This window comes from Hippichthys cyanospilos, chromosome 10 (assembly GCF_059441005.1).
Source record: "Hippichthys cyanospilos isolate Australia breed blue-spotted pipefish chromosome 10, RoL_Hcya_1.0, whole genome shotgun sequence".
In the NCBI taxonomy this organism is placed as follows: Eukaryota; Metazoa; Chordata; class Actinopteri; order Syngnathiformes; family Syngnathidae; genus Hippichthys; species Hippichthys cyanospilos.
In genome coordinates, this window is record NC_142378.1 from 8,294,938 (window position 1) to 8,314,970 (window position 20,033).

The 20,033-nt window shown below is 38.3% G+C and overlaps 1 protein-coding gene across 1 annotated transcript in view; it reads right to left on the reverse strand.

Annotated features, from left to right (window-relative positions):
* Nucleotides 1–146: 146 nt before the first annotated feature.
* cers1 (ceramide synthase 1) overlaps nucleotides 147–20,033 on the reverse strand; it is a 38,106-nt gene continuing 18,219 nt past the window's right edge. The window contains exons 2-7 of the mRNA XM_088425470.1: nucleotides 11,782–11,941; nucleotides 7,665–7,845; nucleotides 7,439–7,600; nucleotides 6,267–6,402; nucleotides 4,596–4,777; nucleotides 147–3,190 (exon numbers count right to left, since the gene is read on the reverse strand). Of these exons, the coding sequence (XP_088281596.1) occupies nucleotides 3,148–3,190; nucleotides 4,596–4,777; nucleotides 6,267–6,402; nucleotides 7,439–7,600; nucleotides 7,665–7,845; nucleotides 11,782–11,941 (864 nt within the window). The 3' untranslated portion in view covers nucleotides 147–3,147. The remainder of the gene's footprint in view (nucleotides 3,191–4,595; nucleotides 4,778–6,266; nucleotides 6,403–7,438; nucleotides 7,601–7,664; nucleotides 7,846–11,781; nucleotides 11,942–20,033) is intronic.

The window sequence follows — 20,033 nt, forward strand, 5'->3', positions numbered from 1 at the left end:
GTGAAATAAAATTATTTCATTTTCATATTTTAAATAATGGAGTTGAATGACTGGTAGTTGTCAAATGGAATAAGGTAGCAGCAAGCATGTACCAAATTGGGATGATTGGAAAAATAAATGAACGACAAAATGACTCCCAAGCCACATTTTCTTAATTGACACCTTTTTATTTTAGGGGTTAAAACCAAAAAGAAATCTGAATATTCTATAAAAGAGCAAGTAGTGGTTGCATTTGGGCAATTATGTTTTACAGGGCTGTTTTATCAGTCATCCAAAAATGAATGATTACAATGTGTCATCCCAAGATAAAAAAAAAAAGTCTTAGAAATACCCCCAATTACTCCCTTTCCTAATATTGATCTAACTAAAGTATATTAGAAATGCTAATAAATTACAGTGCAATTATTTTATTTTTTTTAGCAAAACAGCAAGACCACTTTTATCCTTGCAGCTTTCCCGACTCATGATTAGACAATAAGAGTGGACATTTTGGCACAATCGAAACTTTCATTGCCATCAATTGGAGTCGAGCAAAAGACAAAAATCACCGCTGCTTGGGTACCAAATGCATTTGCCTTTTCTTTACCGCCATCCATTTTCTGTGGGCCATATCCTGACTTAGCGACAAATCATCTGTCAAGCTATGCGAACCACTATTTTTTTTTTTAACTTTTCATTTCTAATAGACAAGCTTCAAGTGTCTTTGACTCCATCCAAGATGAGCTTCCACCACTTTTGTACTTTTACATCGTCTTAGACGTGACTTGATTAACTGTGACTATTTTATCCAGAAAAAAAAAAAAGAATCCTGGAATCCTCTTGTTTCATTATTTCAAGTAATTATTCACTTCCTGGGCCAGTTCCTCAAAGGAGGAGTTAACTGTCTGTTTTTTGTTTTTTTAAACAAACTAGTTGGATAGTTACATGCACAAAACAAAAGACAAAAAAAAACTGGTATATAAAACTGCCACAAGATGCCTCACTGATTTCCAACAGAGCAGCCTGAGATGCTGACGTGTCAACCACAGAATGAAAAACATCAGTTGCTTCAACTTGAGAAAAGGATGAAGTGACATGGTGGTGGATTAGAGACAATGGAAAGAGAAAGTGAACACATGCAAATTTCGTTTTCCTCAGTTCATAAAAACAAAAAATATTAATAATTTTGTAGAGAGAGAGAGCGAGAGAGAGAGAGAGAGAGAGAGAGAGAGAGAGAGAGAGAGAGAGAGAGAGTACGTTGCGGAACAGTTTTATGAAGCATTGAGAATTTGAGGAGCAATCTTTTAATTTTGTGGAGCATTTATCTATCTTGCAGATCCATCCTAAAGGCCTGAAGCAACACAACAATTTTGTTGATCTCATTGTTATTTGTAGTATTATCATTCTTAATGTTGAATGCATCGATGGCCTTTTATTCTGTATGAGTTTGAAATATCCAACTGTATTAGAATGTGCCAAACGGCTTCCTCAAATCAACAGCAACAAGCTAATAGAATGTAACCAGTGCATCGAGGAAACAACGATGCAAAATGGGTTATTTCGAGTCATATATATATATATATATATATATATATATGCAAAAACACATATAAAAAAAACAACTTTTTTTTAAACCAGTGTCCACTTCCTCTATCCACTTTAGCACTGTGTGTCTGTGGGGCTTTTAACTGGAATCTCAGATCTTGCAGCAGACCATGAAGAGTCAGCGTGTATGAACACGATGACGTGATGCTTCATCTGCGCTCAAGTGTATGTGTTTGTGTGACTGCGTGTCCGTGCAGAAGTCCACTCTCCCTGGTCCCTCATGTATCTGATTACATCAGATTGTCCAAAAACAAGACAGGAGAGAATAAAATACAATAAAATAAAAGAATACAAACAGTGTGCTCAGAGAAAAAAAAAAAGACAGAAATTAAACAGCAGCGGTCCCAATGAAAAAGGAAAACAATAACCCTGAACTAAAACACTGACATACACAACTCACAAAAAAATTGGGTCAGCTCCGAGGTGAAATTTTGGATTAAACCTAAAATGCACAAGAACCTTTAAAAAGTTACTTTTAATCTCCTCCAGGGTTCGTTCAAGGTCGCCAAAGGCCACTAGAGGTCGCCAGACATTGCTCGTGGTGTAAGGAATTATTTGCCTAGCGACCTCACGCGACCTTGGAAGAACCTTGAACTAGAAGAGAACAAAAGCGTGGGAAAGGGGCTTAGGGTTGATCCTGAAATTTCACATGAAAGTCGAATATAGCCCAAATCTTTTGTGAGTGGCGCACGCGGGAATGATGGGAGACGACAAGGTAAACGGGCGACAAAGTGCGCGCCTTGCTCCAGCACCACAAGCATGCTGAGTTTTCAAAACAAAGAGCCCGAAAGTTGATCGACAAGGTCGGAGGTTTTTCCTACTCGGTATTGTGTGCAAATCGCATGCGTCCGTAAGAGGGTTAGCTCCTTTCCAAATAAAAATCCGGATTACATAGCAAGACCATCTCGCGTTACGAAACTCCATAGCACGTTCCCAAAATCATTCCGATATCATGCGTTCTTGAATACATGTGCATACTTTTTTTTTGTTTTTGTCTCACATTGATTCCGATCCTTTAACAGTCCTTCTGGGTCCTTTTACACACACATAAAAAAAAAATCATTCAAAACCCAAGTCAATCACTTTCAGCTAGTTGTGTCATTAAAGCAGCAGTCAGCTTGTTGGCCTTCATGTCAGTGCACACACTCACAGACACACATTGATGTGGTGGTGGGGGGGTTAACAAGTAAAATTGAGGTGAAGTGTTGTAAAAAGAACAAGATGCATCCACTCGCTCGGCATCCTTTCACCACTCACACACACGCACACCAATGACGCTAATGGCGGCAGGAGGCCACAGCAGACGCATGTGATGAGAGTCAAATCAATAAATGATGTTTGGAAGCTAGAGGGAATTAAAAAAAAAAAACGCGACACCTCGCACCCCCTGGCTGTGCGTTCCTCACTGCTTCGGAAAAGATAACATTCACAGTGCTTGAACAAAAAACAACATGGAATACTTCAAAATGTTTTCTATGTGCGTGTGTGTTGGGGGACGGTGGTGTTCCTCTCCTTTCCTTTCCTCTCGTGGCCTCCTGCCAGGTGGGGGCGCCCCAGCTCCGTTCATAGATGCTTCTCTTTGGCGATGCCGTTTCGCACGTGCTTCCTGCCAACAGAGAAGAGGAAAAGAGTTTGGCAACAGCGGATATCAGATGCGTTCAAGGCCATGCAGATAAAACGCGTAATGGCCATGTGACGCAATTGGCTAATGAGGACCCCAAACTCAAAGGGATGCAAAATTTAATTTTTTAGCAGTAAAAAGCTTGTTTCCTCTATAATTAATGTTATAACTACATTTTTTTACATACAATTATTACCTTTGAGAAAGTGTTTACCCACTTGCTGTTGAGTGACACTACACCGCATGTCCTCAAAGTTCAGGAAAAGGCCAATCACGGTTCAATTTGCGGACATCACGTGACCAAATCCAGAAACTAGGGGAGCCATGTTTGGTCGACAGCAGGTAGGAACACGTTTTGTCTGTTTGTTTGTTTTTAGAAGTATTCGCAAATTAAGACATGCAAGTCCAAGTTTTAAAAGTGGTGACTTGAGGAGTTCCCGTCTGTGAAGCCATCAATCATGTTTCTGACTCACATCTGTTGTTTTTTTTTTTCCAAGTACTGTACAGTAAAAGGAAAGTCTGACTTTGTATGCACATGTGATGCACCAATTTCCTTTCTAAAAAAAAGCAGCGACAAATTTGTGGAATTAACCAACACTCACAAAAAAGTACAGTACAGAAAACATGTATGTGATCTTTAAGGCCATAAATATAGAACAAATGAAAATAGCAATAGCTCCAACACACACACTTTTGGATCCAGAGCCACTAGTTGAAAATCACTGACTTTCTCTGTATTGTTTTAGGTGAGCAAAAAACCAACAACATTGCACTGCAGTAACCCATCACAATACTTTTTCTTTTGAGTGCTAAGGTCAAAGATAGAAGATAATATGGAGTCAAGGTATGATGATGAATCCATGACTTCAGATAACAGAACATACGCACAAACATGTACTTGCGTTTGAGTCGACTTGGCGTTTTCTCGTTTAAGGCTCACGTTATCATATATTGATTGCCTCACACTACACAGATGCGTCTTTACGATGCCACGAGTGATCATTAATGAAGAGTTCCACAACTATCTTGATTGTAGGGAAACCTACGGTGGCTCTGATGTGCAAAATACAAAAAACAAGAATAAATGTGCTTTTTTTTTTTCTCAAGTTCTATTTTTTTCAACACAAGCTGTTCCATAACAATAATTAAATTAGCTTCCTCATATTTGCAAAGGTCTGGTTCGCATGTTCTTCCTGGCTTTACATAAATTAGAATTTGGGCTTTGAATTATTCATGTGTCATATGTATCATTGTTTTCTAAAATAAAAACCCCCAAAGAATTAAAAACGAACTTACAAGCTAATTTGGTCATTCAACACTGAGAGAATTACAAACGACACTTCCGCCACTGCCGGTATGTCGGAAAGGTCAAGTGTCCGCATCTACTCACCCCTCGTCAGAGTTGTGATGTCCAGCATCATCATCGGGGTGATCATCGCCGTGATTTTTGTCCGCATCCTGAGGCTTTTGGAGCAGGCCTGCTGCTGCCTTGGCGCCCTCCTCATCCTCGTACTCCCTGACGTCATTCACCTCCTTCATCTTCAGCACTTTGACTACAAAGATGACGATGAACTGGCGGATGAAAACACACAAGGTCAATTTCTTTCCACACCCACCTGTGATGGGTGAAAATATGAATAGTGTGTATTTGTCATCAAATATATAAAAACTTTATTTAAAATATTACTTTTAGCCCTACCTCAAGTCTTTTAAAACACGGTACCGTGGTGGTAAAAAGTCAAATAACTGATAATGCAATCTACAATCTACAACTGAAATTTATTTTTTGTTTAATGAAAGGGGCGTTTAAACAAAGGAAAATCTGATTGGCTCCTTGCAGAGTTGTCAAGCCAAGTGTTTTTTTTTTTTAACCTTGGCTTGCACGGAGGCTAAGGGGGAGGTCCTAAGCAGCATGCTTGGGGATGGGGCTGCACAATTAATCGAATTTTAATCATGATCATCCTTGCCAATATTAAAATTTAAAAAGCTGCCTTGTGTACATGTCAAATCAAGCACTTTGTCATTCTATCAGCAGGGGGCAATGTTTCCCACGTTTGCGTGACAAAAGCCTCAGCTTATCTCACCCTAATATATTATTTACCAGTGTGAAATGGCATGAACTTTCACACCTGATTCCTAATATATACAGAGCTAGCTGTCAATTAAGACCCATTTTGAATAATCTGATTGGAAAAAAAATTAATTCGGTTCGAAATGACCAAAAATGAAATTTTGACTGCTAATTGATTAAACTTTGCTTCAAAGTAAATAATGTGCTTGGTTCTAAGTAGGCTTCATTTTTTTCATTGGTTTGCACTCAGCAAGTAATTTAGCTGCGTTGCCCTGTGTGTTTTCGCCATATTATTTATTTGATTTGTTTTATATTTTCATTATTTGTGAGCATCAAGCCTTGAAGCCTTGTTTATATACTGCTTGTTTAAAAAAGGACAATAAATATACGTGTTTGAAAAAACATGATGAATAATCATGATTAATAATCGTGGTTTCAATATATAATCGTGAAGCTCTACTGGAGGACATGATACGTTCAGAACTTTGATGTCGCCCACTTTCGGAAGATGATTGCTTTACCAATTGAAAAAATTAAGGCTAAAAAATTAATGGCACACATTTTCTAATGTACCAAATATTCAACATTTTGTTTAAAAATAATGTGTTCATTGGGGAAAATAATAGAGCTGTAAACTTAATACCGTGCAATTTTTGCTAAAAAAAAAAAAAAAATCGCAAGCATAAAACGTAGAGAAAAAAACTAGACATACAGTATTGCAGCTTGTGCTTAAGAGCTTGCCTTTAAGAGGCGGGGCCTGGTGAGGTGATATGTGGCCAACTAATCTGCTGTGAGCTGTGGCTAGCAGCAGCTCCTGCGTAAGTGTGCTAATTGCGTTTATGTTTTACTGAGAACTGCATCAGCAAGTGTGGCTTTCCTTTCCGACAGGCACTAATAAGTAACTATACTGGAAAAATGGGTTAAAAAATGATTACTTGTTGAGTTGTAGGTAAACCACAATATAACAGGGAAATACTGTAATGCTCTTACCAAGAACCAGTAGATGTTCATGAGCAACAGGGCAAGGAGGAGTGTGTTGAAGAAGAAGTAGAATGGAATGTTGGGAACTGACACGCAGGTGGCATACAGTACTTTAAGGGGGAACCAGTAAAGACGGAACCAGAACCTGAGAGACAAAGGGACACCATATGTTACACAGGAATACTGTATATGCCCCCTTCAAGTTAAGACAATTAAAATCACCGTCAACCTTGTAATCACCGTCACGACAAAGTTGACTACATTTTTTTCATCACTGAATTTGTCACGACATTTTTTCAGACGAAAACAAAAACTAACATACAAAAGAAAGAACAGTAAAATTGATTGGGAATCTTGTCAATAAGACAAAAAGAAGCACATACAGATGAAAGGAAAAATACGCAGGTAAAAAAAAAAAACATCAGAAAGAGGAACAAACAAGACAGAGTAAGATGAGAACCAATCACAGTCAAATGGAATTGAGTCACTTGCTTCACGAGTGATTTGTGGCCTAATATTTAAAAAATGAAGGAAAAAAAGAATAATTGGGAAGAACATAATGCATTTTAAGAAACATCTCAAAGATACATTTCCTGCCTTTGGTAATACTGTTGTAGCTTTAAACTGTGCAGAACCCCAAATAAAAAGCCTTAGATGCATTAAACATTAATAACTATACGAACAATAATAATCGTCATAGTTGTTGTTGTTATTTCTTCAGATCCACGGGATAAACTTGAACAAAAATGCTACACGAAATCATGAAACTGTTCCTCGAATAATGTAAAAGATTCATAAAACTGCCCTGCAAAAAAAATACTGTATATATTTCTCGCCTTGCATAATATAACATATACAGTTGACCATTAACATTTTTCAATTCAATGGACATCTTATGTGTAGTTTTGCTATTTGCTAGCTGGCCTCTCTATCTACTGCAGATATCAGGAGATGATTGTATGTCAACATAAACAAAGACTAAACATCAGATATGATCACCCTGGCTGCTCCAAACAAAAACAAAACATATTGTAGATGTTCAACACTCCTGAGGGCTACTGTCACAGTCTCCCGTTAGTTCCCAGAACCGGAAGAAACCGATTTTTCCTATTTTGCTAAATGCGGAAGATCTCTGCCCAAAACCCCTGTTCTCACATTTTTCCGTATTTGCATCCACTTACCAGGTGATGCTGAAGCTGACCGAGCCCATGTTGGCGAGCACGTCATTAAGCAGGAAGTAACCGCCTCCTCTGGACTTCAGGTAGACGTTGAGTTTGGTGAACTCCAGCAGGATGTCGTTGATGTCATGGAGGAACAACACCAGGATGCCAACGTTGTGGTATCTACAAAGTGCCGCAGCAACTTGTAGTTCACATTTTTGATAGCAATGACAAAAAAAAACAATACCTGAAGGCATAGGAGAAACAGATGAGTGCCAGGGTGATGATGTGATGCACCACCATGACAGCAGAGTCTTTCCTCCAGGCGTCCATGTAGACTGTAGCATATATGGAGTGACCGTAGAAGCTGCCCTGGATCAGGTAGGCGATGGCGATGTCGATAGGCACTGACATTCCACTCTTCCAGTCTGGAGAAACAAAAGTGGAGATGCCAGTGTCTGATAAACTCGGGATGCTAACTGTGTTGAATAATCAATGAATCATTTTTTTAAAATGTTTTACCTTCCATCCCTTTATTTTAAACTCACAATGATATTTTTTTTTAAATATTTGGTTGCTAGTTCGGTGCATAAAAGTGTGAAAACAGTAAAAAATGCTGAGCATATGTTTTCATAGTAAAAGTGCACAATAGTTAATCAGTCTGCTTTCATAGAGGACTAAATAAATGTGAGAATATTTCTTTTCAAAGCTGAAATTCTGGGCATTGGGACAATTTTAGATTTTTAAATGATAAATCAATTAGTTTCATAGTTTATTGTCGATTAATAGATAAATTGTTGCACCACTACCGAATACACATGACATTAACTCAGTGCTTCTCAATTATATTTTGCCAGACCGCCCCTAGGAATAAGAACCCCGCCCCCCTGCACTGATTATAAATAAGATTATTATCTGTAAAAATTGTATAAGTATAGCTAAACTTGTATACTTTTTAACATTAACAAAAGAAAAACAGCAATATAAATCAACTTTCAACAACTGTTAATTTTTTTTAACAGCGTTTAGTCAGGTTACAGCTTAGTCAAAAACTGGGGAAAAAAAAAAGACCAAGTACCGGTACATCAAAGTGCCTGAAAAAAATTAGGAAAATGTATATTTTATTGCAATTGCACTTCACATGGGATTCAATATCAGCGCCTGTAAAAAACTGTTGAACCACTGTTTGGTAGAATAATTACAATCTACATAGCATTTTCCCTGTAAATTAGAAAAATATAATTATAAAAATGCTCAATATATGAAACTAAAAAACGAAATTTACTGTAATTTTCTAATTCTATAACCATACTTGTCCTTTGGAGAATACATATTTCTATGCAAAACTGGGACAGTCGTGGACTAGTGGCTTGTCTATAAATGCCCTGCAATTGGTGGCCTGTCAGTCAGTTAAACATCTATCCATACATCCATTATCAAACATTCACGCTCATAAACATACCTATGAAGAATTCAGATTGTCCAGTTTACCTACCAAGTATGTTAACCTCGAAACTGTGAGGCGGACATGCTAACCAGTCTGCCACCTATCAGTTAAACAATAGTTAAAAAAGGTTGTTGAATTAAAAGCTTGTTATGTGTATTGGAAATTATTCAGGAATGAAAGCTTATTTCAAAGAAGAAAAAGAAAATCCCGAGCCGCCTCGAATTTTGCTATTTCCAACCGGTGTTTTTCACTCCATAATCAGCTGGGATATCAGCCACAACACAGAACGAGGGCAAGCGAAAGAACTTGAATGGCTGGATACAGACTTTTTGTGTTTTCCTCAGTACTGCCGGAAGATATTACCGTCATGTAATCCGTGTGCCCCGAGAGAGTGATTTCAATCACATCCACGTGATAAAAAAGGATTTAGGTGGGATCCCGACAAGCGGCTCTGCCCCCTGTGAACACTGCGGCGGCAGTTGTCACACCAGCTCAACATCTGCCAGCTACACTTGACACAACGAGAGGTAATACTCTCGCCACACTTCAACCACAATGATGTCACATCTGCTACAGACCAGCAAAACATCAAAGGCTACATAGCAAATAGTCTACATCTATATGGGCTGTGCAAAAGTAAACAGCTTTTATTACGAATAACAAAACAATGGCTTTATGAAGTTCAAATTAGTACTAGTCTTCGTTGTTGTCAATTTCTTTGCATGCTTGCCTTAAATGTCAACAACAGTGCGGTTTTCAAATATATTTTATTTATTGATAACAGCCCTAAATTGAAAAATTAATCTGCTACGACAACGGCAATTTTAAAGCAGAAATGAATTCAAATTGATTAGTGTTTTAAGAAATAAAGAATAAATGAGATAGTAATGGAAAATTGGAGAAAGAAGCTTTTGTGTAAAGGTGGTCATGTCAAGAATTTTCGAATGTTGAATAACAGTGAATGCCAGTAATTAATATTCCATTTGTGCGATATGAATTAAGCAGCAAAATCCATCTTTTTATCCATCTCAGGAGGACATTTTGCCCCTCGCCATTGACTGAAATTGACATCACAGTTGCTCAGGGTTTTGGTAACAACCAATCACCTGTTTACTGTGACATTCACAAGCTAAGCCCTGATTGGTTGTCACCCGAGCCCTGAGCAACAGTGATAGCGTTTTCGGTTGACAGCAAAAGGCAAAATGGCCGCGCCCTGAGGGTGCATAGAATTGGGTAGATTTTGCTTCCTAATTCATGTTCAATCAGATTCGACTTGTGGGGCCGCACAGAACACGCTTTTGTTTAAAAAAAAAAAAAAGTGACTTGACTTATCGTTTCAATCCCATTGTGGCTTTATGTTGGTTGAGAAAGTGCTCAATTAAAATTGCAGATGATCACGTTCACCTCCACACCAAAAGGCCAGATCTCCCAACCTCAAACCTCACGACGAGGCATACGTGCTACCCACTGTACAAGCCTAATTCAATAATGTCCTACCAAAAAGGGGCTATTTGTCTAAAAAGGCAGCAATCTCAGAGCGGCAAGGGGCCAGGCCCATCGCTGCTGTTTCATACGCATAAACGTCTGCGGCTTCTTATCTTTGCAACCTGTCGGGGGCAGACGGCTGGCTGGCCGCCCACGGGCCTCTTCTGCACCGGTTATGTGGCCCACCAGTACTGCTTAAGGGCAAAGGATGGAATAATGCAGTTGCTGCTGAGATACACAAGCTTCTCTATTTTATGCTGATCAAATACTGTAGAGCCGTCTTGACTTCTCTACCTCAAACAGTTACATAAGAGATAGGGCTCGGTAACATTGCGATTAAATATGCATATTCTCGGTGTAACTCTAAACTGAATTTGACTCTTCGCTAAGGTACACCTTCACAGTCTAATGAGATCCAGTGCAAGAGCTCTCTCTCGGAACAATCTGTTCAGTCACTTCAATTCTGATTCAGATTTTACTGCAAAAGCGTCAACACATTGAAACCTCCATTTAAGGGATCCGGAACCGAAAGGGCCCGGACTCAGTAGAGATGGAATGATAAACATAACACGTAATAACACTCATCAATGTGCCAGCCATTTTGGTAGGGACAAGCCCCATCTTTTATGAATAGAGTGATGACACGCATGGCCAGCGCTCCTCATAATTTTAAGATGAGTGCTCAATATTGAGCACTGTAGTAATTAAGTGTGACCATTTGATTGGATTGTAGCTCTGATAGCTGCGAAATAGGTGATCAGCGGGTTGCCTTTTCCGATAACAGACTTCGTTAATATTTTGCCTAAAATGTGTTTGATTAAAGTATTTTTCATAAACAATTAATGCCTTTACAAACATTTTATCCATTGCTGTTGACTGAAAATGACATTACATGCATTAAAATGGTCAAAAACGCTTGTAGTTTAAATAAGAATGGGCTTTTTTCTATTTTAGGCACTTTAATGCTATTTAAAGGGACAGTGTGTAAGATTTGGCAAGTTTTTCATTAAAAATGAATAAATTAAATGATTGTAAATTTTAAAAACTTGCAAATGAATGTGTTCTTAATGACCAACAGATTTTTTTTAAATACAATCATAGGTCTGTTATCATTAAATTATATTGCACTTCTCCGAAGGCAGCCATGTTTGTTATAGCTACGGACAATGGTAAATGCAGCACCTGCTGCTGTCCGTAATGAAAAAAACAGTCTAAATCTTGCACACTGTCCCTTTAAGTTATGTATTTTTTTTTCAGATTCAGAATATCCTATAACCTGCATAAAAAATAAACATTTGCTGAAAGTTGATATTTAATGGTAAAAGGGATACAATTTTAGGAAAACTTCCAGAATTTTAAGAGATAATGACCTCACAGCAAGCAAGGGGAACACGAAATATTTTCTCATGGAGCACGGTGCCTCGTGACTTACTGTAGAAGACAGAGGGTGGGTCGTCGAAAAAAGTGTAGGTGGTGAAGAAAAGCAAATAGGTGCTGTAGCTCCACGACATGGTGTAGAAGACCAGCTTCCACGCGCTCTCCGGCATCTTGGCGGCATCTTTGGGCATCAACTTACACCATTGTGCCAGAGGCTGCACAGACAAATAAGACAAAACAGTGAGACGGGGAAGCAACAAGTTAACTGCAACTCTAAATTCTGTTTGGGTTGATTGTGAAGATGCGCATAAAGTTGTGAAATATGTTACAAAATCAATCTGCTCTTTGAAGAAACTCCAACAAGCAATTTTCCCATTTTCTAAAGTTGACTGTAGAATAGTTTCTTTGTTTGAATGTCCTAGTTGAGAACCCGCTCAGACAAAAGTACACACACAGCAATGTGTTGAAAAAGTACAGAAATGAAGCCGATTGTGTTGGAATGTTGTTTATGTGATGGGAGATATAGTACGCAACGCTTCTACAGTTCTGTGCTATTTGCAAGGGATAGCCGCAGAGCCCTGTTTTTAATCGCAAAGAAAAAGTAGTACATCAAGTGGCCAAACTAAGATCCCAAATACTTGCAGTAAATATAATGCAACTCCTGTTTCACTATTAAAAACAAAAGCTTTTTTGATTCATTTATTTTGGAAAAAGATGCACCAAAAATTCCTCATGTGCATGCTTAACTTTCTCGTCATTTGCAAAATAGTTTATTGAAGCTGAGATCAAAAATCACTGTCTCAAAAGTACTCCAACCTATCTCTTAAGAGAAACTCTTAGGACACAAAAACAGTGAATAGGTGCGTCTTGAGCAAATAACAGGACGAGCAAAAACTAAGCAAGTAAATCGGCAAACACGTCTCATATTTTACTCAATTACAGTAACACATTATGTATTTTCCTAGAATTTGTTTTTTTTTTATGCGTACGTATGGTCACAATTAGAAAAACTGAACTTTTTGTTTTTTTAAACCAAATATCTGATAAGTAAAGGAAAGAGAACCCCCCCCCCCCACACACACACACACAGAATTGATGCGCTGACTATAAATAAGATTATCCATAAAATTGTATAAGTATCCAAGTATCCTTTTTTACTATTAACAAAAGAAAAAAGCAATCTAAATCAACTTTCAACAACTTAATTATTTTTGCAGCGTTTATATGGGTTACAGCTTAGTCTAAAATAGAAAAAAAAAATCAAGTGCATCAAAGTGCCTGGAAAAAAAAGATACAATTCTTATTTTGTTGCAATTACACTTCACTTGACTAAAACTGTAATCCAATGTAACATTATGTAGTTTGACCATAACACTGTGCTTAAATATTAGATTTTTTTTTTTTTTTAGAAAACCTGTACTGAAGTAATGATTAAATTGTAATTTATTGCACACACATTCAAATTCAAATGGTCTGAAACGCAATAAGATGTCAAGAAGTTCAAGCTAATAACACTTCATAACGCATAGCTGTAAACTGAAAGCCATATTAGGTTATAACTTCCTTCTGACCAACATTACGGCCTCCTATACACGTGCTAACTTTTTGAAAAACTCCATAAAAATGTGAATGTCCGCCACCAGATCATGTGAAATTTCACCGGTCGTGGAGATTAAAAGAGACAGATTAAACTAACTCAGTACAAGTCTAACAGCCAGACAGTTTTTATTTAATATTTTGTTTCAACTCAAACCCAATACTATTCTCCCACATACACAACACTTTGCGATTCACAGTATACAAGCAGAAAGCCAAAGATGCCTGCCTCATGCCTCATGCCTCATGCCTCAGCAATCCAGTCCATCTGAGTCAAATGTTAGCAAACAGTCAACAGGACGTGATCCGATAAGGCTCTGATTACAACCCAACATGATGCAGGAAGTGTGGCAACGGCTGAGTGTAAACCATGTGTCCTCTCAAAGTCAAAATCAAAGGATTCCTTTATTATCTCATTCATTGCCAGCTTGTTTAAAATAAGAATTTGGATTTATATAGATGTCAATGACCCAGGGGATGCTGTGTGAATTGAAATTACACATCCACAGCACTAGGTGGTGCAGTGGTGCATTATCAAAGTCTGCGTGGAAGTTTTTTTTTTTAATTGCGTCAACATTTTTTTTCTGAATTACATTGATCATCAATGTTTAGAAAAAAAAAATCAGCCCAAAGTTCAACCCATTTTCCTTCAGGTTAAAATGTTTAAGATATTGATGCTCCTGTGCTCAAGACTCAGATCATTTATTCTTTTAATATTTTGTTTACAGCATCATACAGTTCAGTGGGTCACAAATGCTTCTAGTCTAAATGAGGATGACGTACTTGCACTTTCATGTGCTTAGTTTTTTTTCTGTTTCAGACTAACAGATAACCTGTATAAAACCTGTCAAATTTAACATCTGTTGAATGTAGTAATCTATTTCTTTTTTGTTGATATTATAAAGCATACAATTTTAGGTATACTTGCCCAAAAAAAATTTTTTAATCAGAAATGTAGTCCCTGCATGGAGTGGGTTGGGGGTGCGAAATGTTCCCTGTAGAATGGGATGGGGGTTGCAAAATGTTCTCTTTCCTGAGAAGGCTTTGCAAAAAAATAATTGAAGCACTGGAGTAAATGGAGATCCCTGATCTGATAGATGTATGAAATACAGTACAGTTGGCGGTTGTGTGACCCTCAACTAAGAAGACGGAAGGAAGCTGACGGTCTTCCTCACATCGAGAGCACACAACTGTGACACTCTTAAGTGTTGTGTGGCCGTGACAAATTTAAGTCGAAAAAAATAGCGCACGGAGAGCGCATGACTCATTGGCCTGCGCGCGCAGACCGAAGCAGACGGCAGATTGTGTGTGCATTGTGTTGTGGATTCAAGCGCATCTGCGAGCCCCCCCTCCACGGTTCCTTCGCCCTGTCGGTCTGCCCCCCCGCCTGCGACTTTTATTTATAGAAGACAGCTGTCTGCGTGCCCCCTCAGTCTTGTTTCACATGGCTCGGACCCCCAGCCCGATCGACACAAAACACAGGCCCACGCGTGCTCTCCAAAGCCTGAAACGCACTTATAGTGCAAGCACTTACACCTGCTTGCGCATCTTTATCAAAATAAACTGCAGGTGCTCTGCATCATTACAACACACACTTCAAACGCAGAAATTGCAAGCTTAAATTGTATAAAAAATATACACTGCGTTTTAAGTGTTATTTTCTCCTTTCCTACATGAGAGAAATCAGAAAGTATTAAAAAAAAAAGATAGCTGAGGATTAGCAGTGTAAAAGTGGTCGACTATGTCAAGCATGAGTCCCGCATGGCTTGTTCAACACCACTCATATGTTTTCTTTCCTGTGGATGATCTCTCGCGTCGTTGCTAATGATCGCACGGAGCCAGGCGATAGTTTGGAGTTCGTAACTCATTGAAAATAAAAACCATGTACCATGCACTATTATGAATAATCTGTGGGGGGGTTGTTGCCCTTCAAAATTGTGATTTCATGTGTAATTTTATGTCAACACAAGCATTAAATTCAATCAGTATTATGATAAATAATAGTTCAACCTTTTATATTCTAAAACAGCATATTTTCCAAATTGACTGAAAAAAAATTTAATTACTTAATTTGTTTACATGTTTGGCTGGGAAATAGTCTAAAATACTTATATTGATCATTGCTTTTCCAAGGTTAAAGCAAAATGCTTCTACTTTTCTTATTTTGATTGAACACAATGATAGTCAGAATTCTGAGCATATTTACTGAAATTCTGAAGAAGAAAAAAAACGCCTGCCCTTTCACCAGAGCCGCTGGCACACTGGCGCCACCCCAGTGTCTCAGGAAGGCAGGCGATAAAACAAAAACAAAACAATTAGAGCAATAAGGGCAATAATAATGAACCACTAATAAATGAATAGACTTCCAAACCCTGAGGTTGAAAACCTCCAATTATTTAGAATAACTTGTCTATTTACATGTACATGTATGTAATAAATTATTTGATTTACTGAAACCCCAATTGTCCGGATCACCCGATTGACGAGTTGTGACAACCCGGTCACCCCATAGAAAAAATATTCAATTGATCGAAACTGGGCAAAAAATAATTTGATTATGGTTAGTAGCTGTAAATTTTTCAGCACAGTTACAATAACAATTTAAGATTTATTTTTCATAAACATTTTGGTCTTACTGTTAATCAATATGAAAGACATCTTATTTTCCACTTTAGATTTGTTAACTTATCAAACACTTTAACTTGAAGCCTTATTCCGCATTCCAAAAATTCATGTTGGGTTCATCAAAGACTTTATTTCTTCCATGGATATGCATATGTACACGAATGCTTGTTTGTACGTGTGACATAGATTTTTGAAGGTACATTTAAATCCTCCGTGGACCACGTCTGCCGGGTGCCATATTTTTAGATCTACTCAAGTCTCGCCGAGTTATCAACAAGGCCTACGATACGGTCCGCTACATTTCTGGGCCCTTGGACAAAAACAATAACAGAAGGCTAAAAGTAGCTCCTAAAATGTGAGCATGTGAGATTTGGATTCACAGTAGTATAAGGTCGTCCCACATTGTTATTGACAATGAGTTTGGCCAAAGTCCCATCTTGTAGTGTCGTTTATGACCGCGGATGAAGGACACTGCGATAATCTGTGTCAGATAAGTGGCCTTGAACTCGCCTTTGACCATTCAACCCTCTCCTCCATCGCTCCTGGAAAAGCCCTCGTCGGATTTGATTCTGCAGTTCCTTTTTGATCTCTATTGCGTTTATTGGGGAACTCGTGTCCAATCAGACTCGAGTTGTCTTTTTTTTTTTTTTAAACTTGGTTCATGCTCAGCTAAATCTATATCTTGATTTGATATTCCTCAAATAAGACACTCAAGTTAACTTTAACTATCGCCTGTTTAAATTAAGTATGCTAGGATGAAGAAAACGGTTCACGCCGGGAACTTGTTTGGATTTAACACTCAAGGATTATGTTTTTCGTCATTTTAGGAATGCTAACATGCAATGTCTGCAAATCAAAAGTAAACCAAAAAAAACCCTACAAATTTGAACTTCATTCATCATTATAAAATCGTTAGCTAGGTAAGCTAGGTGAATTAGCCTACAGAAGTTTACTTCACCAAACAGGTGGGCAGTCCGTTGGTCAATTACTGACGGAAACTCGTTTTGCCGACAAACAATACATGACGAGAAACTCAAAACTGTCAAAAAAAAAAACAACAAAATGAAAGACTGACGATTACATTTTGGTTCAGCTTGGAAAAAAAATGGCGTGACGAATGATCAAAAACAGACGAGCAAAAATGTGTAAAATGCATGCCTGTTTTGAATTTAACAAGACAATAATGAAATACACAATACACAAATTGGTGTGTGACAATGTAAAAAAAAAAGACATTTTTATTGTGTAATCGATTACGACTGAATGAATCTTGCTTGAAATTTTGTTTCACTTTTGCAACAGTAACTAGGAATTTGCTTGAAAAGGGACTTAATTATGACTTGCACATCGGTCACTTACGCCCGTCTCTGCTTTTACCTTCATTTAAATGAAAAAAAAAAAGAAGCGAGAGGAGAAAACAGACAACAAAAAAATCAGAGTTCATGTGAAGGAAATGACAAGTGGTTCCCTTGGCTCACTCTTCCCCTTCTTCCTCTCTCTTTTTTGTCATTTCCTTTGGTTCCCTGCTGAAATGCAGCTGCTCTAATTACTGAACCATCCACGTTCCAAACTTCTTCCCCCGCCCCCTCCTTCCAGGAAGTAAATGATGAGGGACGATTGAGGGTGAATGGACTTCATTGGCCTGTTGTATAAGGCGGTAAAGTGGGCCAGTGAGTCAGGACGCCGGCTCGCTCGCGCGCTTCTGCTCGGAATGGTCCACTTTAATCTCTTTGGATTCTTCCAGCTGGATTCTTTCCAATCCGGAATGATGTTACTCTTGACACGCCGTCACGTTTACACGCACAAACAAATGATGTCAGGATTCTGATAATCACTTATTCATGTTTTACTACTGCTTTTCGTAATACTGTTTTTTTTTTTTTTTTTTTATTGCCTGTCCTTCTTGTGTCTATTTTATTTGTAAGTTGCAAGCAAAAGGTTTGACCTGGATTTGCCCCGTGGCTGTCATCACACCTCCAAAAGTCAAACAATGATTAGCAAACAAAAAAAGTGATGAAAGTAACTGTATTGGGAGAATGAAATTGCATATACAGTGAATAACAGCAAGTTCCTGTGGCTTGAGTAAGCGTGTTCCATTTCGGTTTAAAAAAGATACATCTTTAAGCAGCCCACAACATATAGCAAAAACTACATTTGCTGCAAATCCATTTTTCCTGCAGACCTTTTCTAAATATGCAACTGTGGTGAATAACATGGTCTTGTTTCCTCCATTTTCTGCGCTTTGTCAAGATCCAAATAGTGAACGTTTCACATGAACGATTCCCGATTAACGGCTCTAAAAAAAGGGCCATTATATGACATATTACTGATGTTTGGCTTCTAAATGTAAAGATTGGGATTCACTGGCTGTGCAGGGGGTGATATTTTACAGTGAGTTCCAAGATCTCTGACCGCCACTAAATCTTGTAAAATCCCGAAATGTAGCTCTTGTAAAAGGCTTTTCGGCTTTAAGAACATGGAAATTAAATAAAAAAATATATAGGATCACTTCAATGATGTTGGCGTGCTTAATAAATTAGGTCAAACAATTTTCAAAGCAGCCCTTCAATTTTTTTTTTCTTTTGTAGCCCTCAGAGGAAAGGTTTGGAGATACAATTTGGGGATGGAAGATAAGCAGACTTACTACTTCTTTACTTAAGAAGAAAATCCAATGCCTTTAAAAATAAGTCACGTCACACTTTAACGTTCAATTCGCATTGAATGCCGTGACAGATGGGCGCTCTTGGAGGATGCATCAGGGAAAAAGCATTTAACAAAATGGCCGGACGAATAATGACTGGAGAAAGGGCGGTTGGCGCCGTTCCTGAGCAGCTCCATAATAATAATAACGATGACAGGTCAGCGCCATTAACCCTTCTCTCACCTTCCTCTTCAATGTGCAAATTAAAGGCAAATTCTATAAAGAAAAGAAAATAGCGACAAACAAGCATGTATTAAAAAGAAAAAAAATCAGAATGGACATCCATTGCTGATTTTCCCTCAATCGCACCTACTCAGACACGCGCTACGTTCTCGGGGTCATTTAAGTTAAATCATCCACATCTTCTATGCTCACTGGAGCCAGTTGGAGCGCTCCATGTCAAGATGGGCCAGCTGCTATTTTTTTTTTTTTTTTTTTTTTACTAAACAAAAAGAATTGGACGAGCATGAATGACTTAACGGTGATGAACATGTTGGTGGAAAAAAATGCAGAGGTAATAGCAGAAGAGGAAACATGAGGTAAACAAATGTTCAGGCATCACATGTGGTTTCATTTAAATGCACAGCGCCGTTGGTCGCAACGGAGAAACGCGCATTTGTTTGCGGCGGCAAAGAAAAATAGGCTTCTTTAAAGGAATGAGCTCAACAATGGAGACACTTTCCATTCCGTCAAACAGCAAATAGCTGTCCACATGCGCAAAGTAATGAGAATGTCGGAATAAAGCGAGCTTAAAACTAGATCAAGCGAGTGTTGCCTTACTGCCAAGTAAACGCACATTTCTCAGAGGGGCCAGTCGGACGCTACTAGAATACTGATCTTGTACTTCCTTTAAATTCGTTCCATGTTGATCTTGTTGTTTGATTAAGGCCCTTTTGTCACTGATGAATGTCTATTTATTGCCCCTTTTTTAAACAAGCAGTATTGCCAATTGGATTTTTCAAACTCAACGTCATTTCACACTGGTAAATAATATATTAGGGTAAGAAAAGCAGAGGTTTTTGTCATGCAAACATGTGGGAAACGTTGCCCCCTGGTGGTAGGATGACAAAGTGCTTGATTTGACATGGACCGTAGCCAGCTTTTTAAATGTTAATATCGCCGAGAATCAGCTTGATTAATCGTGGCAGCCAATATCGCGATCCCGATTAAAATTCGATTAATTGTGCGGCCCTAGCCTCAAGTAAGATATCTGACAACAGGTTTAAATTGTGAAAATATACCATAATAATAATCCAACAGTCGAGGTGAAATACCTAATCGATTAATTGACCGATTAGCACATCATTAGCACATCATTTAATGCAAAGCGTTATCGGAAAAGAAAACCTCTAGAGGGGCAGTGTATTTAGCATTTTCACTCTTCT